This window comes from Charadrius vociferus, unplaced genomic scaffold, assembly GCF_000708025.1.
Source record: "Charadrius vociferus isolate BGI_N301 unplaced genomic scaffold, ASM70802v2 scaffold333, whole genome shotgun sequence".
Classification (NCBI taxonomy): Eukaryota; Metazoa; Chordata; class Aves; order Charadriiformes; family Charadriidae; genus Charadrius; species Charadrius vociferus.
The window spans coordinates 995036-1018475 of record NW_009647682.1 but is presented as its reverse complement, the minus strand read 5'-3'; the positions used below and the strand labels follow the sequence as shown (position 1 = coordinate 1018475).

The window sequence follows — 23440 nt, the reverse complement described above, 5'->3', positions numbered from 1 at the left end:
AATGGCAGCTGGTGTCCTTGGCTAAAGACAAAAGACACATGCTTGCAGTTGATCGGGTCAGTCTAGGAGTAAAGCGGGTTCATGTCCTGGTTTGAGGAATTCCCATCCTTAAGACAGGACTTACACTTCTAATTTTTCAAGGTACAGTTGAAAATGTTAATTAACAGCCATTTCATACTACTGCTTTGCTTTTAGGTTACTGAGGCACTGGGAAATGTTTCTGCTTTAATAGTTGTTGAAACCTCAGTATTTAGGAAATGTGGTCTGGGCTTTTTTCAGTGAACAGCAGGTTTTTTTTGTTTGTTTTGTTTTTTTTTTTTTTCTTGGACACTGCAGGCAAGTTATGCTATTTGTTGTTTTTCTCTTTCAAGGTTTCCTGACCCTTTTGTTTAGGAAAAGCTGTTTCTATTTGCTTTCAAGGATCATATGTCCTCTCTTACCACAAGGAGTAGAAGTTTTTGGGTTTGTTTTTTTTGGGTTTTTTTTAGTGAAAGATTTGGGTTTCACATGAGGACACAAATCAAGGAACCAGATTTTAAAGAAGTCATTAAGTTTAGCAATATTCTCTGTAGCATTAATCTCGTTTGCTTTTCTGCTCTCTCATTTTCATATTTTTCCTACTCACTTGCCTTTTCTCCTTGTCCATTCTCTGGCTTGAGAAATTGTTAATGTTGACTTTCTCCCACTGATGTTAATGTGAAATGCTTCACATCATCTTCTTTCAGCGTGAGCTTTAAGGGAGCATGCTCTTCTGAAGATCTCGCTGCGTGCTCTGTGGCCTCCTAGTTAGTGTGCGGCGTGGGAGCATCAGCCAGAACTTACTGCTCATGTGCATAAGCTGCAAAGCCCGGTGGTTTTCTGTATGTAATGTTGAAATTTAGTCTGATATTTGCTTTCAGAGAATAAGCCTAGAGCTTACAAAGTCTTAAATTTGAAGTCAGTCCTAAATAAAACAGAAAATCTGGAGATTTCTTTCAGCAGTGGACTGACTGTGTTAATGATATCCTGCTACCCTTGACTGATACTTCTTTTTTGTTAAATACGTAGTTCTTTCAGCATGTACTTGGTCTTCTAAAATACGGCTTTTTCCTCCTTTTCCATCCGCCTTCTGAGTATCATTTGTTTCTGGAAGTCTTGATTTCTGTGCTGTCTACAGAGCATCAGTCCTTACACAGCTGCAGTGGTTTTCTTGCAGTTTCTATCCTGTTTCTCTCTTGCTGAGAAAACGCTTGTGATGGGAACAGATTTGCAGAACTGGGGACATGTGGATCCAGTAATTGGTGTGAAATACTTTCTGACAACACAAGACTTTTTCTTTCTTTAGGATTTGTTGTTTACTCATTGTAAACTGTTATATTTTGTCTGCTGTTACTGAATGTTGCATGGCTTGACAAACTTGTAATTGTCATTAATTATTATTTTTCTTGCCAAAAGTATGCACAGTTTTCAGCAATTAAATGTGTTTGTTCAGCAACTTGAACTAAAACTGTTCTTGCAGCATCTTCTTCCCTTCTGCCCTTAATTCATGCCACAGAGTTGTCCTCTCTGAAACGTTTAAAGAACATAGCTTCTGCAATGGTCTTCAGACAAAATTGTATTTCAGTTGACAGGGGTATGTGATAGACTGTAACTTACTTTTATATTGCTCTGTATGTTAGCATTACAGTAATGCAACCTGGGGATGCTACAGCAGTTTGCAATATGCTGTTGATACAGTCTCCAAAAGCACCACCTGCTAGAAGAATTGGTATTGGTATTCCCATAGAGGAATGTTCGGTGCTCATAACATTTAAAAGATCTCTTCAGCTTTGTTTAAGATCCTTTATTACGGTTATTGCCTTCAGTAAAATGGCAGGACAAAGTGATATTGTGACTTGTTCAAATAGGTAATGTTACAATTGTCATAAATATTAACTGTTTTATTAACTCAACGCAGCAATTATTAAAGCCCTGTCTACATTCTTTCACATTAGCCAGGAAATTGTTCTGCACAGTTTGTATTAGAAGTGGAGGCAGAAATTAAGTAATCAAATTGCATCTCTTTAGTGCTTGCAGAAACCAGATCTTACCAGTGACACAAAGGACAAGGAATATAAGCCCCACGATATTCCGCAGAGACAGTCTGTTCAGCCATCTGAAACTTGTCCACCTGCTCGTCGAGCAAAACGCTTAAGTGCAGAGGTGAGATAATCTGTCTTTCTATAGGCAAGTGCTTGGTGGTGACCAAGCTGGAAATCATTAATGCGGTGATAGTTTTCCTAGCCGCATGGCACAACAGGTTTTAGCTAAGTTACAGGCCAAATATTATTTCAATCAGATCGCTAAATGTATATGCACAGTAAACAGCTTTTTAACTTTGTCATTGTTAAACATTCCTAAATATCTATAAATGCATAAATTATTTATAATATGGTAAGGATTGTGTGATACTTCAAAAAGTGCAGTACTGAGGTTTGGAGTTCTGAGTGGCCCTTTTACTGAAGCTGTTCCACTTATACATTAGTTATGAGTGTGTATGCTATAATGTTTTTAGCATGATTATAAATAATATGGGGCTCAGATTAAAGTACAGGTGGCAAATAATAGAAACGAAGCTTGTCTTTTGCATCTTTGATCTCTCATTTCCTCAGAGGACAGCCAGTGAACAGTAGTTATACTTTAAACGTGTCAGGAGGTTTCTGTAAATCTTTCATGAGTTGAAGTCAGATGTTAAAGCAGAGAAGGTTTTTGTTACAACATTAGCATTTTTGTATTTCATTTTTTACTCTGAGTTCTATCAATTTGCAATACTTTCACCGTGCAATATAAGGAAAAAATTGCATAACATTAAGTCAATATGGTTTTGTATGATCAAACAGGATTAATCTTACATGTGCTTAAGAAATAATATTTATTTGGATAAGCATGAAATGTATTGATTATATATGTGTAGAGTTCTTCTGTGAGGACATATTTTTAGGAGATAATGGTGTGTCTCCTTTGTTGCTGGAAAACTGTAATAGTGTGACTTCAGTCTTCCCAGACTGACATTCCTGCCTTCAGAGAGTTTACTATTTCTTTTGTTTGAGCAGATGAGGAGCAGGGGAGGCTTTTTCCCAGGAGAGGATCTTATTAGTGGTGACATTATGAGTTAGGAAGGTCATGATTGACTCTTTGTTTATAATTCAGATCTCTATTTAAGTTCATTTCAGACTATTAACTCCCATTGTTCTAGTCTTCATCTTTATTACTACCAAGTAGTACAGCTTAGTTGTTGCAAATTCTGCCTATAATTATTCTTAGTTAATAAGTTACAATTAAGGCTTTCTAAAGCTTTTCCACTCAAACACCCAGTTGCAAGTAGATTTACAATTCTGAGAAAACCTCAGTAGTTTGATCTGAAACTTTCCATTTGAAGTATCTGCCTGTGGTTGAAAGATGCTAGTTCTCACGTATCCTTTAAAGATTAACAGCAAGGCAAATATATACAAAAATCTGCACTGTTTCTCTGACAGTGGTGTCAGGTGACACTGACTAACCAAGAGTGCACGTTTTTGTCATTTCTGTGGAAACTAACTACTACTTCACCAAAATGCAAGGCTACCCTCTCTTTCCCTGAGCGCAACTGATGTCATGCACCTAATTTTTGCAGAAAGAAAATATTTGATTAAGAATAGAATTGAAACATACAGAGCTAAGGCTGAATTAAGCTGCATGGACAGACTCGCTTAGCAAGGAGCTGTAGTGTTTTAAGACAATAATTTCCAAAAGTTAAGATTTGTTAATGTGAGCATTTCTGTTCTATTTCAGTGCAAAGTTATCTAAGTTGATTAAATTCTGTTTATTCTGCATTGAAGCTACAAGCACAGTTGATTTTTGCGCTGACCTGGTTGCAAAGTAGTAATATTTGGCTAAATTTGTCTCGACTTTTTGCTCTAACGAGCTATACAAGGATTTGTCAGTGTCTTAAATTGTAAAACCTAAGTTTGTTCTCATGTTTACCAGTTTGACACTTGCTGCTTTTCAAAGGCTAACGGTCTACTATAAACCTTTAAAATAGGTGAACTGCAGGAAAGTACTGTAAATTATTCTTACCAGCAAAAAATACAACCTGTGGGGTAAATGTTAGTTTGCAATTGTAAGACACATACAGTTTTACCTTGCCCTTTCCTACCTGGTGAGTAAACACTTAGGAGAAAATGTTTATAATTAGAAAGGAAAAGGGCAATGACAGTTGTAGGCTGGTTTTGAAATGCAAAGGATTTAGATGCTTGATGTACAAAAGATAAGTGTAAAAGACCAGAACAAAGTTGCAGGAATGAAAGTGAGATGAACTGGGTACGGTAAAAGGCTCAGGCCAAAAGGGAAAAAAAAAAGAGCTGCGCTTGTGAAGTTAAATATAGGCTTAAGTACCGAATACAGACGCAACCTGTAGAAGTTAAAGATGCAGAAGATGGGGCATCTGTCACTGCATTGCTTGAGAATCAGTGCAAGCTGAGCCTGATCCAGTAGTACTAAATATAATGAATGTCATTTTTTGCATATTTTAAGCAATGGGACTTCTGCCTGGTCTCATGGAGACAGTTATTTGGACAAAGGGAACACAAAAAATAAATGGGAAACAATGTCAAAACCACCTCTGTAAAAGTCCAAAACAAACAAGCCTACAAAAAGTTCCCCAAGCAGAATGACAAACCCTGCCCCTTCAAATACCTGAGTCATGCTTTTAGAGCTGGGCCAACAGGTGCCATTATTTGGGGTTCAGGGAGTGGTTGATAGTGGACTGACTTGATTGAGCAGCAAGAGAGTGGTTGCATGACCTCATTTCCTTGAGAAACTGGGCTTAAAAAATACAGTGTTGGAGAAAACCATCTTTACGCTGAGGGATTTAAGAAGTGTTCTCCCACAGTCTCAAAACTTCAGGGAAGAAATGTAAGAATTAAATGGCAAAACATTATTCTGTGTTGAAAGCTGCACGATACGCCAATTGAGTTCCCTGCTTAGAAGATCAGAGTATGTTCTGCTTCTCAAGAGTAAAAGAAAATCTATGAAAGCCCAAAGTTCGTTGCTCCTTTGCCTCTTATCAACACAGTATCATTATTGGTACAGGCTTTTTGTAGGATTTCCTTTCAAATCTCTCCAGGTTGTTCCATGTGTTAGTTCTCTCTGAACTCTTTTTTTAAACAATTGAATAGAAGTATTTCAGAAATTCAGGTTGCCTTTTTAGATTTATTCATTTGTAAGTATAAAATAGTTCTTTGAGTTAAATGAAGTCCTCAAAGTCTTTCTCTGACTTCCATCTACCTCGATTTTTCCTAGAACAAGTCAGGTTACAAGTTTTAAGACCTCCCTTGTACCTTAATGCAGTGTTTTATGTCTCACATCAGCTTGTTCTCTGAACCTTTGCAGTACGCTCTTGGCATTTATCAGAGTGGATTAAGAATTGTATGCAGAAACCTTTTTTTTTCTTTTTTAATTAGGAAGTCAAAATTGCCTTTTTTTCCCCCTGCTTCTTTTCTCAGCTCTTGCAGGTATTGAAATGTGTATTTCAAACCTTGCAAGGTTTGCCAAAGTTACTCAACTGTAGAGACTTGCAGAGAATTATTTAGACGTTAATAGGCACTCTCTTGTTAGGACTCTGCGTGTTGGACATCAGCCTTTTCCCTTCCTTGGGGCCAGAGCAGCTCTGAGAGGCGGGAGGAGTTGAGTGCAGGTTGGGTCTCTCCGGGTGCACAGCCTTTCCTGCAGCCTTGCGTGCTGTGGCCAGCTGTATATTCCAGAATCGCTGGTTGGTACTTGAGCAAGCAGCTGTGAGTTTAGATGACAGTGAGAGTTTTCCCAAATACAAGTGTAAAACCAAAGTGTGCCATCTAAGCACATTACTGATTTGGTTTTTTCCCTTTTTTTCTTTTTTAAGGCAACCAATATTAAAACTGAATCTGATGCTCCAGAAGCCAGAACTCATAATTTGAGACGTCGAATGGGATGTGGACCTCCCAAGTGTGAAAATGGTGAGTGACAAGCAGGGAGCAAAACAAAATGTGAATACAATTTCTGTTACTTTGTACAAACTCATTTTAAGACCAGAGTTAAATTCAGCAATTGGAAGAATTCAGAGTATTTGAAAAACAAACAAACAAACTTCTGTTAACTTCCTTTTTTTAATTGGAATTTATTGTAGTGGTTCTTTTATAGCTTTGAAACCTTTCTGTTGGTTTTGTAAGTGGCTGAGTTTGAGAAGAAGATATTTGCAGTTGGAAAAAAAAATATTCTACTTGTTTAAACTCCAGTGTGCCTTATGGGGCAATCGGAAATGAGATTTGATCCATATTTCAATTTTGTATGTGAAATAGCTAGCATCAATCCACTAGCTTTAAATAGAGGAGCCTCTTTTAAGAATGTATCGAATTTCAGGCACTTTTAGGAAAGAATTTGAATTTGAAATCAGGAAATGAAATTTGTGAAGGCAAAAGCTAGTATGTTGTGAACTTAAGGATAAAGTTTCCGTAATAAGATTTTTAAATTGCTTTTGTCAATAGTCCTGAGTCTGTTATCTGTCCTTAAGAAATAATCATTTCAGACTGAGAAGAAATGTTTAATGCCATCAAGCAGAAGAATAAGCTTGTTCACAAATAACTTGTCAAGCAAATAGAGGAACCATTTACAGCTACTTAATAATTGAAATTAACTAAGCAGTTTGTCAGTGTCCTTTGTTCATTCAAAATCTTTTTTTTTTTTTCCAAGAGTGTATTTAGATTGTGGTCTTATTTAATTTGATAATTTTTTTTCTCTAAGGCATGTCTCCAGGCATTAACCTTTTTTCTTTTTTTGTCCTTGAAGAGTAGAAGGAAAAAGCTCTCGACATTTTTTTAATGCTTAAATTTCTGCTAGATGTAGACATTCTTCTCTTCAATATCTTTGTTCGCTCTTGGGTTCCAAGAAATGCTTCAGATTGTCTCATTTCTCATGTAAAGGTCTCTAGTTCATGTGTAACTTTAGCTAAGAACTTCATTGCCCCCTTGTCTTCAGCACCAGAGCCCTGGGTCCTCCACACCCCGTTGTATGGATTTGGGTGTGTGGCTTTTTTTTTTTTTTTAATAATGTCGGGACTTTTTACTAGGTCACATAGTGACAGGACGAGGGGGAATGGCTATAAACTGGTAGAGGGCAGGTTTAGATTAAACATTAGGAAGAAGTTTTTCCCTTTAAAGGTGGAAAGGCACTGGCACAGGCTGCCCAGAGAGGTTGTTGAGGCCCCATCCCTGGAGGTGTTCAAGGCCAGGCTGGACGTGGTCTTGGGCAACCTGGGCTGGTGGGAGGTGTCCCTGGCCATGGCAGGGGGGGTGGAACTCGATGATCTTCCAGGGCCTTTCCAACCTAAACCATTCTATGATTCTATGAATGAAGACTTGAGTAGAGACATACCCAAATTAGGTAGGAGTGTAAGAATGTAGAGGAACTGTTTCTCTCTCAGGCCACTTCTGCTGCATGCTCGTCTTTGACGATACATTTTCATGGAATCTACCGCTGTGAGAAACTGAAGTGCGAAGATCATTGCAGGAAGCTGTAGTGTTGTTTCCTGTCTCCATGTGACATGCTGCTGTAAAATTGATGGAGTAATTCAACCGCATTTGTTAATACCACATGGAAACAACATCTTAGTTTATGAAGATACTTATAATTTAGTTTCAATGGGATTTAAAATACCCACTCAAAAAATGTGGGCTGTGATAGTCATTGCTAACTCATGATGTCTAATAACAGTGGCTTCTGTAGGCATAGCAGGTGTTCAGATCTTGCCTTAAGGTAACCGAAACAAGCGTGTGTATGGGAAAACAAGTAGCTCAACAAATCACTTGGAGTGATGCAGTCTAGCAAGTAATAACAAATAAAATAAATAATAAAAAGTAATGCTAAACATGGTAACATTTTGCAATAACCTCATTTTTTGTTCTGTTGTGCCAGAAAAAGAAATGCATAGCACAGTGAAACTTCCTGAGAAGAGAGAACATGTCGGGGAGCCAGAGAAAGACAAATCCAAAGTCCGATCTAAAAAACCCACTAATGCTGTGAGTACATCCTGCCTTCCTGCTGCTTTGTATTGATTTGAGGTGTTTCTGGGATTCTCTTGGGCATGTAGTGAAATCTTACAGCATTCATGGCACACTAAGGAATCTTACGTATTCTTCATGTAACCCTGTGATTGACACAAAGCAGTATCTGTGCCTGCTGGAATATACATACTCCTAAAGCTTCATGCTGTTACAAAGCTGAAAATAACAGGATAGTTAAATTTCACTGTCTATAACTAAGGTAACTTCTTTTCTGCCTCCAAGGTTCAGTCTCCAAATAAGCACTTTGAAAGAAGAATCCAAATAGAAGTGGTTCTTCTGTGAACTGACCTCTCTCTCCATTGCTCCTTAACTTCAAGGGAGCTTCATGCGAGATTTGGCACGCCGCTCTCCAGCAGATTTGCTGCTTATTCCACAATTTCAGCACCAACTTGGAAGCTTTGTTGTTCAAATGCTTCTTGAAAAACCAACCCTGTTCCTGCTCCAGCAGGAACACCAATCCCTTCAAAAAACCTCAAACTGTCTCACTTTTGAGAAGTTGATACTGAGATTCATTCTGTCCATGCCAATGCTCAGGTCCTTCCTAAAACCGAACATGTTCTTCATTTAATCCACACCTACAGCTAGATACCCAAGAATGAAATGTGCAAATACTAGAAGTGTGACACCCCCACCCCTAAACAAAAGAATCGTGTGGTGAGGAGCGGGAGATGCTGCTTCTTTTTTTTAACAACATAAGAAAACAGGGTCTGCTTGTCCTCACAGCTCTATTCTGTATTTGAGAAGAGCCTTCCAGTCTGTTGCTAGTGAAGTTGGGGTGTAAGACAGGCAGCAGACAACCCTTTCCACATTTGGAGTGCTGGCACCTTCTCCTTGGGGCTCAGTAGCTGCTGTGTGAAACCTCCATTAGACATCTTTAACAGCTGCACCCCTGCCAGAGCACATAGCTCTGCTGGGAAGACGGTGCCTTTCCAAATTAAAATGAAGGTCTTGGCCAGTATCTCTGGGGAAAAAGAGGAACGCTCCCATCAAAACTCCCTTATAGGCCCTTTCAGTACCTTAAAGGGGGCCTTACAAGAAAACTGGGGAGGGACTCTTTGTTGGGTAATGTTGATATGACAAGGGGTGATAGTTTTAAACTGGAAGAGGGCAGATTTAGATTAGATATTAGGAGGAAATTCTTTACTCTTGAGTGAGGTGAGCCCCTGGCGCAGGTTGGCCCGGGAAGCTGTGGTTGCCCCATCCCTGGAGGTGTTCAAGGCCGGGTTGGACGGGGCTTGGAGCAACCTGGGCTGGTGGGAGGTGTCCCTGCGTAGGGCAGGGGGGTGGAACTAGATGGTCTTTAAGGACCCATCCAACCCAAATCTTCTATGATCAAGAGGAACCCCTTTCTGTCTTCTGAGACTCTAAACAGTTGGTGTCAGAGGAGGATCTGTGCACACAGGCTGCGTGTGAGAGCAGTGAGAAAAAGGGTTAGTGAGCCACCAGCGGGTGTTAATTATACCCGCCAACTATGCAGTACTGCTGATTTAAACTTTCCTGGCCACTGAATCAGGTCTTCTATCATTTGGAAAAAAATGCATGGAAGGGCTTGCAACTCTTCTTGTCCTTCCTTAAATTACTGAGGGGGGATTATGTAAACTTTTACATAAATATTTTGTATTTGCTTGTCTCGTTTCCATTTCAGAGAGAAAGTAAAAATAAGCTTTGGCAAGTGCCACAGATGACTGAGTTACCAAACTGCTTATGTCAAGGGCTCAAATTCCCACTCTGGTGATTTTTTATTTTTTTTTTTTTGTTACAGGTGGATTTGTACGTGTGTCTCTTGTGTGGCAGTGGTAACGATGAGGACCGTCTCCTGTTGTGTGATGGCTGTGATGACAGTTACCACACTTTCTGTTTAATTCCACCCCTTCATGATGTTCCTAAAGGGGACTGGAGGTGCCCCCAGTGTTTGGCTCAGGTAATCCAACAAACCGTAAAAGTTAGAATGAAGGTTATTTTTTATGTTTGTTGTTTGTTTGTTTTTTAAACTTGATCCTAGGGGTTGAAAATACAATTTGTTGTTACTTAAGGTCGTGCAAACAAGTTGACAGAGGGTAAAACTAAAATGAATACTGGGCATACTTCAAATTGGAAAGCTATCACTTAATGTTTTGGAGCCAAAATTTGATGTGCCTTTAAAGAATAAATACATTGGATTTTAATTGGCGTCTTTCCTCTGTATTTAAAATTTGAGTTTCACTGGGTGCTTCAGTGTGGAGGTCTATGCATCCTTTTTTTTTGCTTATCTCTGCTAGAGGAAGAAGAAATTAGGCATATTAATTAATGTTTATGTCGATTTATAAATAAATAAATATTGTGATCTAGTGAATTAAGCCGAGTAGTTTCTTCTTCTGACTTTGTGTGACATGGGACAGACAGCATTTCGGTTGGGTGTCCTGCCTTCTTACCCGTCAGATGCTGTAATAGCCCATCTCTGTAAAATCTGAGCACAGGTTGTCTTATTAATACATTATAGAAGTAATTATGTCTTTAATTGCAGGAGTGTAATAAGCCTCAAGAAGCATTTGGGTTTGAACAAGCAGCAAGAGACTATACACTTCGCACATTTGGAGAAATGGCAGATGCATTCAAGTCAGACTATTTTAACATGCCAGTACATGTATGTTCATGTATTTATTTCATTTTTTGTGCTTAGTTAAAATATGTAACTTTTGAGGGTGGAGGGGCATTCTGGTTTTGAATGGGATGAAATACCAAATCAGAGGTTCTCATTTATGTCAGTGAATCCTTGTTCTTGCTGGTGTCATGGTTTTTTCTTCTGCTGTCTTCTTGAGGGTTTTTTTGGGTTGGTGGTTTTTTTTTTTTTTTTTTTTCACTTTTGAAGAAGTGTCTGTAAGGAAGAGAATACTCTCTGTCACCCATTCTTGAGAGAACAAAGCAGCAGCATGTCCTGGGTGGAACCACATTTCTGCTGCTTTTTTTTTTTTCTTCTCTTGTTGAAATGGTTTTGAAAGGGGAAAATGTTTCAAGCTAATGGATGTTCCTCCCTGAGGTAGCTTTCATGCACATGCTTTTTATGTACTGATTCCTCAGTATATACTCCCTGTTTTTCTTCTCACCTAGATGGTCCCCACTGAGCTGGTTGAAAAAGAATTCTGGAGACTTGTTAGTACCATTGAAGAGGATGTGACAGTAGAATATGGAGCTGATATTGCTTCAAAGGAATTTGGCAGTGGCTTCCCAGTTAGGGGTGGGAAATTTAAAGTTAGACCAGAAGAAGAGGTAGGTCTTTATTGATTGACTGTGTATGTGTTTATTGCAGTTCTTCTTTAAATAAGTCTCTGGTTCAAAGCACCATAATGGAATGGGGTTGCAAAGTGGTTTTTTGATGTATCTGGCACAGTAGTTGAAGAGGAGAGTTCCATCAGAGTTTTGAATAAATAAAATTTACTGTGATCAGGCATTAAAAGCCACAGCTTTATCCTAGAAGTTAATAAATAACTTCCAAACTAAAAAAAAAAAAAGTCTCATTTTAACAAAGCATGTCCTACAAGGTTTGTGAAAGGAGCAAAGAGAATGGCAGTTTTGTTCTTTGATTCAATGCCCCGGTTCTTACAGTTTTGTGTTGGGAAAGATGCTTTTCTTCTGTTGCTCTTTTGGCAGTTTTACCTTTTTGGGTTTTTTGCTTCATGTTGTGTAAACCTGTGACTGTTCTGTTCAATTTTCAGGAATACCTTGATAGTGGCTGGAATTTAAACAACATGCCTGTGATGGAGCAGTCTGTTCTTGCTCACATCACTGCAGACATATGTGGAATGAAATTACCCTGGCTCTACGTAGGAATGTGCTTTTCTTCATTTTGTTGGCATATAGAAGACCACTGGAGCTATTCGATTAACTATCTGCATTGGTGAGTTTGAGGAATAAACTCAGCCTGAGAAGCAATCTCCCTTTTATTCCCCATTCCCCTTTTTAATTAGCAGACTAAAACCAGATCCGTAGAGTTCAGGCCAGAATAACTTGCAATCCTGTAGCAGCAGGGTTAAATTTGACACAGTGTGATTCCTGCATTGATCCGCTTTTGTGCAAGAGGTCATATTTTGGAAAGAGACATCCATTCCCAGTTTTAAAAAATCCATGAGAGATGCAGCAGATACTCCATCAAATGTTTTATTATGCTCAATGTAAAAGTAAAATCCATGCAAGTTTTTTGTGGTTTTTTTTTTTTTTTTTTAAATCATCTAGCTTCAACTAACAATCCTAGGATCCTGCATATTTTTTTGTCTGTTAGATAGGTCATTCTATCATAAATCCTCTCATCAAGCAAACACTTGTCAACTGTAATCAGGACAAATCTTTGCCACGTCTTTGATATTCTGCGCAGATCGAACTTCTTAAACTTCCCACCTTACAGCAGCTTTTCAGGAGTTTGAGTTATTCTTGTCACTCTTCCTGAAGCCTGTCAATCTCTTGCCCTTTCCTTGTTCACATAAGTATTCCAGCAAAATGGTAAAACCGCATCCCAGCTACTATTCAGTAGGTTGTCTTTTTGGATGTTTTTTCATTTGCTGCTCCTTGAATATATATAAAAATATATATCTATATATAAGGATATGTATAAATATATATCCTTGAATATATACAAATAGCTGCTGCTGTAGTGCAGTCCAAGTAGTCGGTGACTTAATTTGGTTTCTTTCTTAGTACTTGACATTATTAAAACAAATGTTTGAGTGAGCCTAAATGGGAGGTCAGGATTACGTTGTAAAAATGATTTTCCTTGTCATTTGTTGCTTTGTTTTTGTCTGGGTCTTCAGTCATGCTGAAAACTGGGAAGGAGAGGAGGTTTTTTTGTTTGGGGTAGAAACTTCACTTTTTCTAGGATCGCTTCCCTCGCTGTTGGTAGAATGGCATTGTGTCCTCTATAATTTGTCCTCAGTTGCATTAGTGTTTGCAAACAAGGACAGAAAGATGTATAAGTGCATATATGTATATGTGCATGCACATTCACAGACGCATGTGAAAGTTGCACTACTTGCTTTTAATTTATTTCTCCTCTAGCATGAAAGTACTCAACATCTTGTCTTTTCATTTGCAGATATTCTTCTATATTTTCCTTCCCTCAGGTTCAAGTCTGGGGGTGTTTTAGCCTATTTGAGAGCAATGTGTAGTTGAGGTTAATACTGTTCTGGGCCAGTCAATCTTAACGACCTGCCACTGAAGCGACAATGCTCCAAACTCTGAGAAGACTTCAGAAGGCAGGACTCATTCTTGAGAAATACTAGGGATGGCGTGTCCATCTTCAGTGTTCCCCTGTGTCTTGAAGGAGTTTGTATCCTGGTACAGTATTCTGAGCAGATAGTCCCAAGTGAACAGCAGCAGACCTTTCACAGGGTTGAAGGCAATAGTTCTCCTGCATGACTCTAAACCCCATGTTAGTTCTTGAAATGGTAAAAGGAAAATAACCAAATCTTTGCTTCTAAAGATGCTTGCGAATAACTAAGATGTCAGTTCTGGTCAGAGGAAGAATTACCATCATTGATGCTAGGTGGAGCTGTCAGGTAGCAATGCAGAAAGAACTGTCACCGTCATCTATTCTGCAGCTTGCTGCCTTCGTAAGGCTGACGCCTTAACGCATCCATTAGAGTTCTGTCTTTCTCTCTTGCTGTTCTCCTGAAGTCCAGAGACCCCTGGTACCACTATCCTGGTCCAAGTTTTAGCAAAGTTCGTAACTGCTGTCATCCATTCCTTGGCACTGACACATATCAAGGAGCAGAATTCTTGACTAACCCAGTTATTGGATCAGGACACAGGACAGTTTTTAGTTGCATCTGTGGCTGGTCTTCATGAATTCATAGAATTGTTCTAAGACGATGACCAGGTCCAATGCGGCGTAGTCATTTAACACTGCATAGTGATGACTCTATTTGTGCTTCTCCTTGTGATACCAATGTCACTGCCCTTCCTCAGTCCCTCCTGTTAACTGCCCTTGTCAACATGACAGAGGTGCTGTTTAAGCACAGGAATAAGCTCCTAGGTATGAGGGATATGCTTCTGGATTCATGCTTCACTCTCTTCTTCTGGAATCCTCCTAACTGCTCCAGGATTTATGGAAAATGAGAACACTGTTGGGTCAGCTTTAGTCTGTCAGCTCTTCAGGAGTCTTGGGAGAAGGTGATTTGTCTGTTACCATCTTTTCTAAATACCTTTCCTAACATTGTTTTTTATAAGGGATTGGAATGCATCTTCATCTTTGTACTGCAATGACCCAGCTTCATTGTAAACCTGAAACAATATCGACTGGAACACATCTGCATAACCTTAATTTTCTGACTGGCTTGTGTTGGGTTAAGCTGTTGCTGAAAGTTCTTTGTTCCTACTCTAAGTATGGATTATTTTGTTTTCTTGATGTCTTTTGTGTAATTCGGAAGCTTAATTCCTACCTACTGCATGTTGCTTTTATGACAATTATGCACAAGACGGAAAGAACTGGCTTTGGTTGTTAGATCCAAGAGGGAGTTTGTGTTCATGGTAAAAGACAAACAGCTTATGTTTTGAAGTTATTCTGGAATCATCAGAACTTCACTGAGGGCTTCTTCAGTCTTTTTTTCCCCCCAGATTATTTTAAGTAGGTGCTCAGAAATGTAGGCAGTTAAAATCTTAGGTCTGGAGGAGGGATCTGTGTAAAATGTGAAGATTCAAGAAGGTACATAATCTTTGCATTCCTTTCTGGTGGTATACCCTTCTTTTGACATGGTGTGTATTAAAGCAGAAGACTGAAAATGTAACTTACAAGATTGCTTATATTTAACTTTTTTTAATAATCTTGCAGGGGGGAGCCTAAAACGTGGTATGGAGCCCCAGGGTATGCAGCTGAACAGCTGGAGGATGTAATGAAGAAGCTTGCTCCAGAGCTATTTGAATCTCAGCCAGATCTCTTGCACCAACTTGTCACCATAATGAACCCGAATACTTTGATGGCCCACGGAGTGCCTGTATGTTGTTGGACTCCTGTGCTACTCCCCCAAACCCAACCCTCTTTCATTTGTGCTGATGATTAACGCGACTTTTATTACAGAGATGGTCTGGTAGTTTCCATGTGTATTGTGTCTTCCTTGTCTAGTCTAATGTGCCAGTATGAACAGATGGGCAATGGAATCATCACTTTTGGAACAGCTTCGCAAACTCTTCTCTGAAGATCCACCTTAGTGTATTTCTATTTCCGTCTTTCAGCTGGAAAGTGTAGTCTTGACCTTTGAAACAATGGCAGGAGCTCTTTGTATGTCTGTCTAACCAGACAGAATTTTTACTGGCATAGAGTTTCTGGCAAGCAACCAAACCCCATTCTTCCTTTATTTGTCATCCACATCCTCTTAGTTTTCCTGGATTCTTAGGTATTTCAAAACATTTTTCATCAGTTTCCATCGTATTCCATACTAGATTATTCATGGGAATTATGTCCCTTTACAATTTAATTAGCTTTTGACTAGCTGACCTTGGGGCTTAAAGGAAAATCTGGAAAAAGTGGCGAAATATATGGTGCATATTTTGCACAACATCTATTACGCTGCGAGAGACTCCAAAATGGAAGGATGCAGGAAGACCTGCCTGCTTTCGTGCTGATTGTATAGCACCAAAAGTATTAGATTTACAGCCGTATGAACTTTTGAGTAGGTTCCAAATTTCTCTTCCCCTTCTACTGCACACTGAAGAGAGCCTTGCCTGTGCTTTACCGGTGTAACTGCGCAGAGCTAGCACAGTGCGAAAGGCACAGACAGCTGACTTTAAATGGCTGAGAGTGTGGTTATGGAACCCCTTTGCTTTCTGGGATTTTATATGGCAAGTTACCAAATGCCCATTGTAATTCTTATGCTTATGTTTTAAAACTATCCAAAGTCATCATAGAAGTTACTAGGAACTGGAAATCCATATTCTCTTCAGAGCCTCCAGTTCTGTTTAGGTTTGACCTAATGCTTGTCTGTCTCTTCTCCTAGGTTTATCGAACCAATCAGTGTGCTGGAGAGTTTGTGATCACCTTTCCCAGAGCTTACCACAGTGGCTTCAATCAGGGTTTCAATTTTGCTGAAGCTGTGAACTTCTGCACAGTTGATTGGGTATGTTCCAAAACCAGATCTTTTTTAAGTATACAGTTCCAAAGTGGTTCGTAGCTGATGTACAGCTCTAACTTACTGCTCATGCACAAATCAGAAGGAGACTGTTACTGGAAGCAGAATGTTTTGCTGAAGGTATTTCTTTCATTTAGTGAATGTGGTTCCTGAGATTCGGTTTGAAATTGTACATTAGGGCTGATATATCACTTACAGCAGGAGGTAGGCAAGGTCCTGTGTGTGCCTAAGCATGAGAAGCACCAGTGCGGCCAGAATCTACTCCTTTTGTGTCCTCCAGTTCCATTCAAATTGTCAAGAGCTGGGATGAAATTCTTCTGGGAGGGAATTCTCTAAGAGGTGCTTTCTACAGCTGAAAAACAAAGCCAACGTGGACTTTTGTACTTTAGCTTCTGTGATTTAATTGGATGATACATTTAACACACATTAAGAAGCGTTAAAGAGTTTGAAGAGTTTCCCCCTGTTGGGGGAAAAATAATAAGATGAATTGCATCTTGTGTGAGTACATCTTCTTGGTTAGCAGAGGTGCTGTAGGTTTTTAGGGAAGAATACCTTAATGACAAGGGAATAGAAAGTTTTAGTGTTGAAACAGAAGGTTTACAGACCACTGCTTTATTCCCAGTAAGCTTTGCTCAGCTCGTTTGAAACAACAGAGATAGGCACACATTACAATTCTTAGGTCATAGTAATTTGTTAATTTTTTGTCTTTTTTAAAATAAAAACAAATGGAGGATAGTTGCTCCAAAGTTACAAGTAATCATTCCTCCTTCCCAGCAGATTTCTCAGACAGAGTGTTGCCTGATCTCGGAAGGATCCTTTGAAGCTACTGATATTTCAAATTACTTCACTGCTGACTTTTTTCCCCTCCAAAAAGGTCTTCGTTAGTTGTAAATGTAGTCCATCTAAAAATGTTCCTAGATTTAAAAAAACATCACTTAGAAGTAGGAGATGACTAAAATTGGAAGAACGCTTTCTACATTGTGAGTGTGTTTGCATATTGGTTGGTTTGGGTTTGTTTTTCCTCTTGTCCTTCCGTGAGTTTCATACCAGCATCTAACATCGCTATCCACTTGGCCAGGGACAACCTTAAAGTGACAGCTATGAGTAACCGGCCCAGCTCAGAATGAATTCTTTACTCTGCCTGGGGTTAGTTAGGGACTTTAATGGTTCATGGAGTCAGCACCTTCTCATGCTGCAGTGCAGTTCGTGTCCTAGGTCCAGCATGCCTCTGATGGGGCATCCATCGAGTGGTAAGAGTAGGGCATGTGTATGTACTCTTCCCTTGACGCTTCCCCAGTCTCTCTGTATTTTTAGCTTGGGTCTTCCTGAGCCTACTGTGGTTTAGTGATTTCATTACCCCTAATTATTGGTCTCTTCCAGATAGTGTATTCCCCCCCGAGAACCCAGCTAAACAACTTGCATCCACAGTGTCCGCTGTAAGAGAGTTGCAAGCAGTCCTGGTTTACAAGAACTCAGGGTCTTGATTTCTCTAGTTTTACATTCTGAATTATGAATATTGTTGCTAGAAGGACTTGTCTTGGCATTTTATGTCGATAGTTTTTGGTTAGTAGCATAAAAAGTATGGAATTGGAATGGAATTTTCAAAATGAACTCGTCATTTATTCAATGTTTTTCAATGCAGCTACCATTAGGTCGCCAATGTGTGGAACATTACCGTCTGCTAAACCGTTACTGTGTGTTTTCTCATGATGAGATGATCTGCAAAATGGCTTCCAAAGCAGATGATCTTGATGTTGTGGTAGCATCTACGGTTCAGAAAGACATGGCTATTATGATTGAAGATGAGAAGAGGTTGCGTGAGAAGGTTGATAAACTGGTGAGTTGTAGGAAATAATATGATAGTGAATGAAGGAACAGTTGAAACAGTGGTGAAAAAACACGCTGGGACTTGTACTGTGTTGTCAACAGCCTACAGCTACACAGTACCTTCCTGAGTAGCATTGTTGATTTCAGAGGACCACTTGGGTAAAGAATCATTTCTCTTGTCTTAGCATCTGCCCTTTAGTATTGTTCAGAATGTCTCTTTTAAAGTAGTATTTCTTCTTTCAGTAATTTAATCAGAATGGCAGATTTTTTGTTAACCAAGACTTCTGTCTATCTGGTTTTAATATATTATTTCTAAACATCATTATTCTTTTGATAAATTTAGCTTCTGATGTTTTAGCTTTGAATAATCACCTCTTCATTAGACTTTGAAGTGATGTAACATGTTCTTTTGCAGGGAGTGACTGACTCGGAGAGAGTGAATTTTGAGCTGTTTCCTGATGATGAACGACAGTGCTTGAAGTGTAAAACCACCTGCTTCATGTCTGCTGTTTACTGTCCATGTAAACCTGGGTTATTGGTGTGCTTGTATCATGTCGAGGATCTCTGTTCCTGTCCCACCTACAAATATAAACTGGGGTAAGCTTTAGATAGCAAAAAATACTGTGTTCTGGAGATACTTACTGTTACATGCAGATATTGCGGTTTGAGAATCTCATGCCTACTCTGTTCTGTCAGTTGCGCTAGTCTCGGTATTCTCTTGCTCGCAGTCCTTTGCAAATATAGTGTCCCCAAAACAAAGTGCCTTTTTTGTGCTCCTGTACAAAGACTCTTTTCAGCATTCAGCTCTTCTTGCTCTATATATAATGGCAAAAATTGCTGGATGAGTTAGTTTCCTTCTTTATTTATAGCAACAAAGTCATCATCCCTTACATCTAGTCCTTGCCCAGTAATATTTTTTTGCTTTTGTTAGCTTTCCTTCCTGTTGTCATCTTTCCTTTCCTGTTGTTTGTTACATCTTTGTCCTCCATGAATGTAGCTTGTCCTAAGACAATTTCACAATTGCTTCAGTTGTAATGTTGAAATTTCTTTTTGAAGCAACTGCAACATTGAAATTGTCTTAGGAGGAATATGGTGTGATTGTAGGTCTTAATTATATAACCGTGGTGCGTAGTAGATCATTTCAGTGTCATATGGACCAACACATCTTGATGCCCCTCTCTTCCACCCTTCTGCTCCCTCCTAGTTTTTGCTGAAGAGTTTGAGTTCTGTTTGTAGGTACCGCTATACCCTGGAGGAGCTCTATCCAATGATGAACTCACTAAAGATGCGTGCGGAATCATACAACGAATGGGCTTCCAATGTTAATGAAGCTCTGGAGGCAAAAATTAACAATAAAAAAAGTAAGTATCTTACCTTTTGTCTGCAACACATAGTTTTAAATGGCTAATTTTTCAGTTTTTAGTTTCTGAACCTTAGCAACTTTTGTCCTATGTGACAAAGGAAATAATATGTAATTTCATGTTTTAAAGTAAACATTTTAGCCATTATAGTCCTAAAAATTATGCTAAGCTGTCTCTGTGTGATTAGATTGTAAATAACTTTGACATAAAATATAAATCAAGTTGAAATAGAAGTATATTTAATGTGTTGTGTTATTCAGCCTTACGGTTTAAAATCCATCACGGGAGGGGCTTTTGTTAACTTGGTATCTTTCCCAAAAGGTCTCATCAGTTTTAAGGCTTTGATAGAAGAATCAGAAATGAAAAAGTTTCCAGACAATGATCTACTGCGACACCTCAGACTGGTCACGCAGGATGCAGACAAATGTGCTTCGGTTGCACAGCAGCTTCTTAATGGCAAAAGACAAACCAGGTAAATGTGACTGTATGTGTTTGCAACAAAATTGAGTGGGTGAAGATAGATGCCAGTGGCCAGTGATAGATGCCAGTGTTCTGCAAGACTTAAAACTGAAAGCAATCTTTTTGTCCTCTCAAGAGAGCCATCTTTTACAGGGAGATTCACATTTACTGCATGTGATGAGTTAAACATCCTGAGTTTTCAATCTCTTCCTCTATGTTTGACAGTTGAGCAGTAAATTCATCCTAATGTTCCCCGAAAGGAAAAATTGGTGTGGCATTTCCAGACAAAGCAACACCCAACAAGATACGGTCCACTTGTCTTTGTGCCATGAGGACTGAAAATCTGTCAGTGGTGCATATATCACTATATTCACTACACTTTATGCCTGTGGAAGAATAAAGTGTCTTAACTTCCTGAGCTGATGGTAATGGGAATACTGTACGAGATCTTTGAGAAATACTTGCTCTTTCTTTGGCAGCACTTATATTAAATCTTTTAGACAGTGTATTTGCTCAAGGAATTTGAAGATAGGACAGTGTTTGGGTAATACATTCTTTGTGAACTGGATGTGTGGCTGCCTGGTCCTGCTAGCGCTTTCCATGTCTGAAATGAGTCGAAAGGAGTCTGAAGATCAGAAGGACAAGGCCAGGTCTCCTCATTGCCTCAGTTGGTGACTGTATCGATGTACTAGCCTTTCTCTTGGGGATCATAAATTGCCATCTTCTGTTGCAGATTCTCCACCGAGACTTACAATAGCTGTACCTAGTCTCGTGGGGTGATAGGTTTCTAAGGAAAACTTGGGTTTATATATGTGGAGGAAAATATTGCTCAAATCCAACAATCTTAATAGCATGAGGTACTTCAGGAAAAACAGTTTCTCTCTTTTCCCATCTGGACAACTTTCACCTGTCTCTGCTGCTTTGAACAACATGGTCTTTGTCAGAGCAGTTGCTCTTTGTGCTGGTACAACTCCACGTGTGTGGGTTCTGCATGTTGCCTGCCTCAGCAGGTATCTTGTAGCTCGTCACTCCCTGTGTCCTTGCAGTACTTTAATGGCTGACTTTGAAGGACTTTGGCAGCAAAATATTCAACTACTATTTAGGCATGATTTTTGTAGCTGTGATTTCCCTTCCTGGTTATAGAATCATAGAATTGCTTACGTTGGGAAAGATAGAGATCATGAAGTCCAACCGTTAACCCAGCAGTGCCAAGTCCAGCGCTAAACCTATATCCCTCAGCACCACATCTCCATGTCTTTTAAATACCTACAGCAATGGTGCCTCAACCACTTTCCCGGGCAGCCTGTTTCAATGCTTGACGAACCTTTCTGTGAAGAAATGTTTCCTAATACCCATCTTAAACCTCCCCTGGTGCAACTTGAGGCTGTTCCCTCTAGTCCTATCACCTGTTACTTGGGAAAAGAGACTGACCCCCACCTCACTACAAACCTGCCGTCAGGTAGCTGTAGAGGGTGATGAGATCTCCCCTGAGGCTTCTTTTGCCCAGGCTGAACACCCCCAGTTCATCCTTGTGTAAGTCTTTGTAGCAAGGACTTAATAAAAATTCACCGTCGCTGTCTTGCAAACACGAGGATGAAGCCTCTGTCACAGCAACGTAAAAATAGGAAATGAAAAATTCAGCACTCCAACAGACCCGATTTCTGCCAGATAGGTAATTTCCAACCCAGAGATTCATAGCATTGTTACTGAAGGATTTATCCTAATCTCTACCTTCATTTAGCGTTGAGACATCTCATTCTGGCATTCCCACTCCATGTGTTCTCCCATCCTTGGTATCTGCTCAGGCCTCCTGGTGATGAACTCTGAGCAGCAGCCAGGTGCTTTCCAGCTCTTCTGTGCCGGACTCTTCCAAGAGTCTTTCCTGCTCTTAACATGTACCTGACTTTGCTTGGCCTGGAAAGAGCAGGGAGCGATTTTTATCTTCCATCTCTTTGACTAGGTCTGTTCGTCAGTGCGATCCTCTATCAGCCTTTCTCACAGCTGTACTTGCCGGCTCCTTCAGCATTACAGGCTCTGAGTAATCCACCCAGTGTTGCACTACACAGGATCAAGGCAGTGGTTGGATTGCGTTTCTCAATGCTCTAAAAGTGTTTCTAACCCTTCTCTCACCATTTCTCTTTTGATCTTTTTTTGTCATATTTCTGGGAAAAGTCCGGTTGCATGCCTTCTTAATTAGTTTTAAAAACCCATGTTATTTGATGGATAATTCTTTTTTTTTTCTTAAAAGAGTGAAGGCGGGAGTATTATAACCTATGTGGGAAGGTACAAAGAAGAGAATAATCTGCTTAAAATCTTAATATGTGTTATATCAAACACAGTTTCATCTACTTGAAGTTCACATATCTGCAGGATGTTGGGCAGCCTTCATCATGCCAACTGCCATGTATTGGTTATGAAGGGTTATGGATTCTGCCTGAAGTTTGGTTCATCTTTTGATAAACTTTCCTTTATGGACTGAGCATTTTATTCTGATCCTCAGTTTGAAAGAGTCGTGCAGTAGACTTGACTCAACTAGAAAGGTCATCCCTGTTAATCATGGTAGTTAGAGATACTCAAGGATCTCCTCCTGTATAGTGCACACAACAGTTTTGGGGAGAAGAGACCAAAACAGATGACAAACAGTCTCCTAGAGTAAATCCTGTGACTCTTGCTCACCATCTTCTCTGTAGTACCTGAAGAAATGCAGTACTCCCCTGTTTCCTTTGGTTCTTACGGTCACAGGCGATTAAGCAGTCCCAACAGCTGCTGTTTGGAAGGTGGTTCTGTGAACAGCTGAATTGGGCAAAAGGACAGCGTTGCCCTTGTTCCTCTCTGGCACTGGAGGGGAACAATATGACAGCAGGGCAAGTACAAAGGGATGTTCTCACTATCCATCCCCTACCTTCTGCGGGTTTCATGATGCCTTTGCTGCTGCTTAGAGTCACCAAGAGTTGAGAGACCTTGTGCTTAGAGATCTTTGACTAATAACCCTGGATGGACATGGGTTTTCCTTCTGTGAAAATTGGTTTGTTTTTTTTTTCCTCATGTAATTTCTGGTTATCAAAAATACCTTGTGACAGTCAGTTTTGAAGTTTAGATATGTGTGTGTGCGCATATGTATATGTATGTAAATATTTATTTTAAAAACTTATGCCTTTTTCTGGAAGATACTGCAGAACGTACACACAAAATAGTAAAATGTTGTAGACCATAAAACAGCCTGTGTTGTACCTGAGACTTTGAATTCATTTTATTGTTCAGTTGACTATGGATTTTGGAACTTCCAATGTGGTCTTGCGTATCCTTTAAAAATACCTATTTTTAACATCGAATGGTAAATTAAAATGTATTTTACAGTGTTCACATTCCAGTCATGCTGGCATATCCTGCTGGGATGTTGTTTTCCTCTTTTGTTTAAATGGCATATTGTGGATTAAATTGGAGCCAATATTGTAAGAGATTTTTCTGTTTCTGTTCAGGGTTCTCAGACCTAGTTAATATTGGCTTGAGTTTAGAGAGATTTTTTTTTAATATTAGCCAATTTGTTAACACTTATAAGCCACTCATTTGATACAAAGCTTTTAGATAAAAATGAAAATGATGATTTCAG

At 39.4% G+C, this 23440-nt stretch overlaps 1 protein-coding gene across 1 annotated transcript in view; it reads left to right on the top strand.

Moving 5' to 3' along the window:
* KDM5B (lysine (K)-specific demethylase 5B) overlaps window positions 1–23440 on the top strand; it is a 46531-nt gene that overhangs the window by 6191 nt on the left and 16900 nt on the right. Inside the window, exons 5-17 of the mRNA XM_009881346.1 lie at window positions 2047–2181; window positions 5897–5990; window positions 7945–8048; window positions 9856–10014; window positions 10597–10716; window positions 11181–11339; window positions 11786–11967; window positions 14890–15052; window positions 16052–16171; window positions 17826–18020; window positions 18426–18607; window positions 19247–19371; window positions 19693–19843. Of these exons, the coding sequence (XP_009879648.1) occupies window positions 2047–2181; window positions 5897–5990; window positions 7945–8048; window positions 9856–10014; window positions 10597–10716; window positions 11181–11339; window positions 11786–11967; window positions 14890–15052; window positions 16052–16171; window positions 17826–18020; window positions 18426–18607; window positions 19247–19371; window positions 19693–19843 (1889 nt within the window). The remainder of the gene's footprint in view (window positions 1–2046; window positions 2182–5896; window positions 5991–7944; window positions 8049–9855; window positions 10015–10596; window positions 10717–11180; window positions 11340–11785; window positions 11968–14889; window positions 15053–16051; window positions 16172–17825; window positions 18021–18425; window positions 18608–19246; window positions 19372–19692; window positions 19844–23440) is intronic.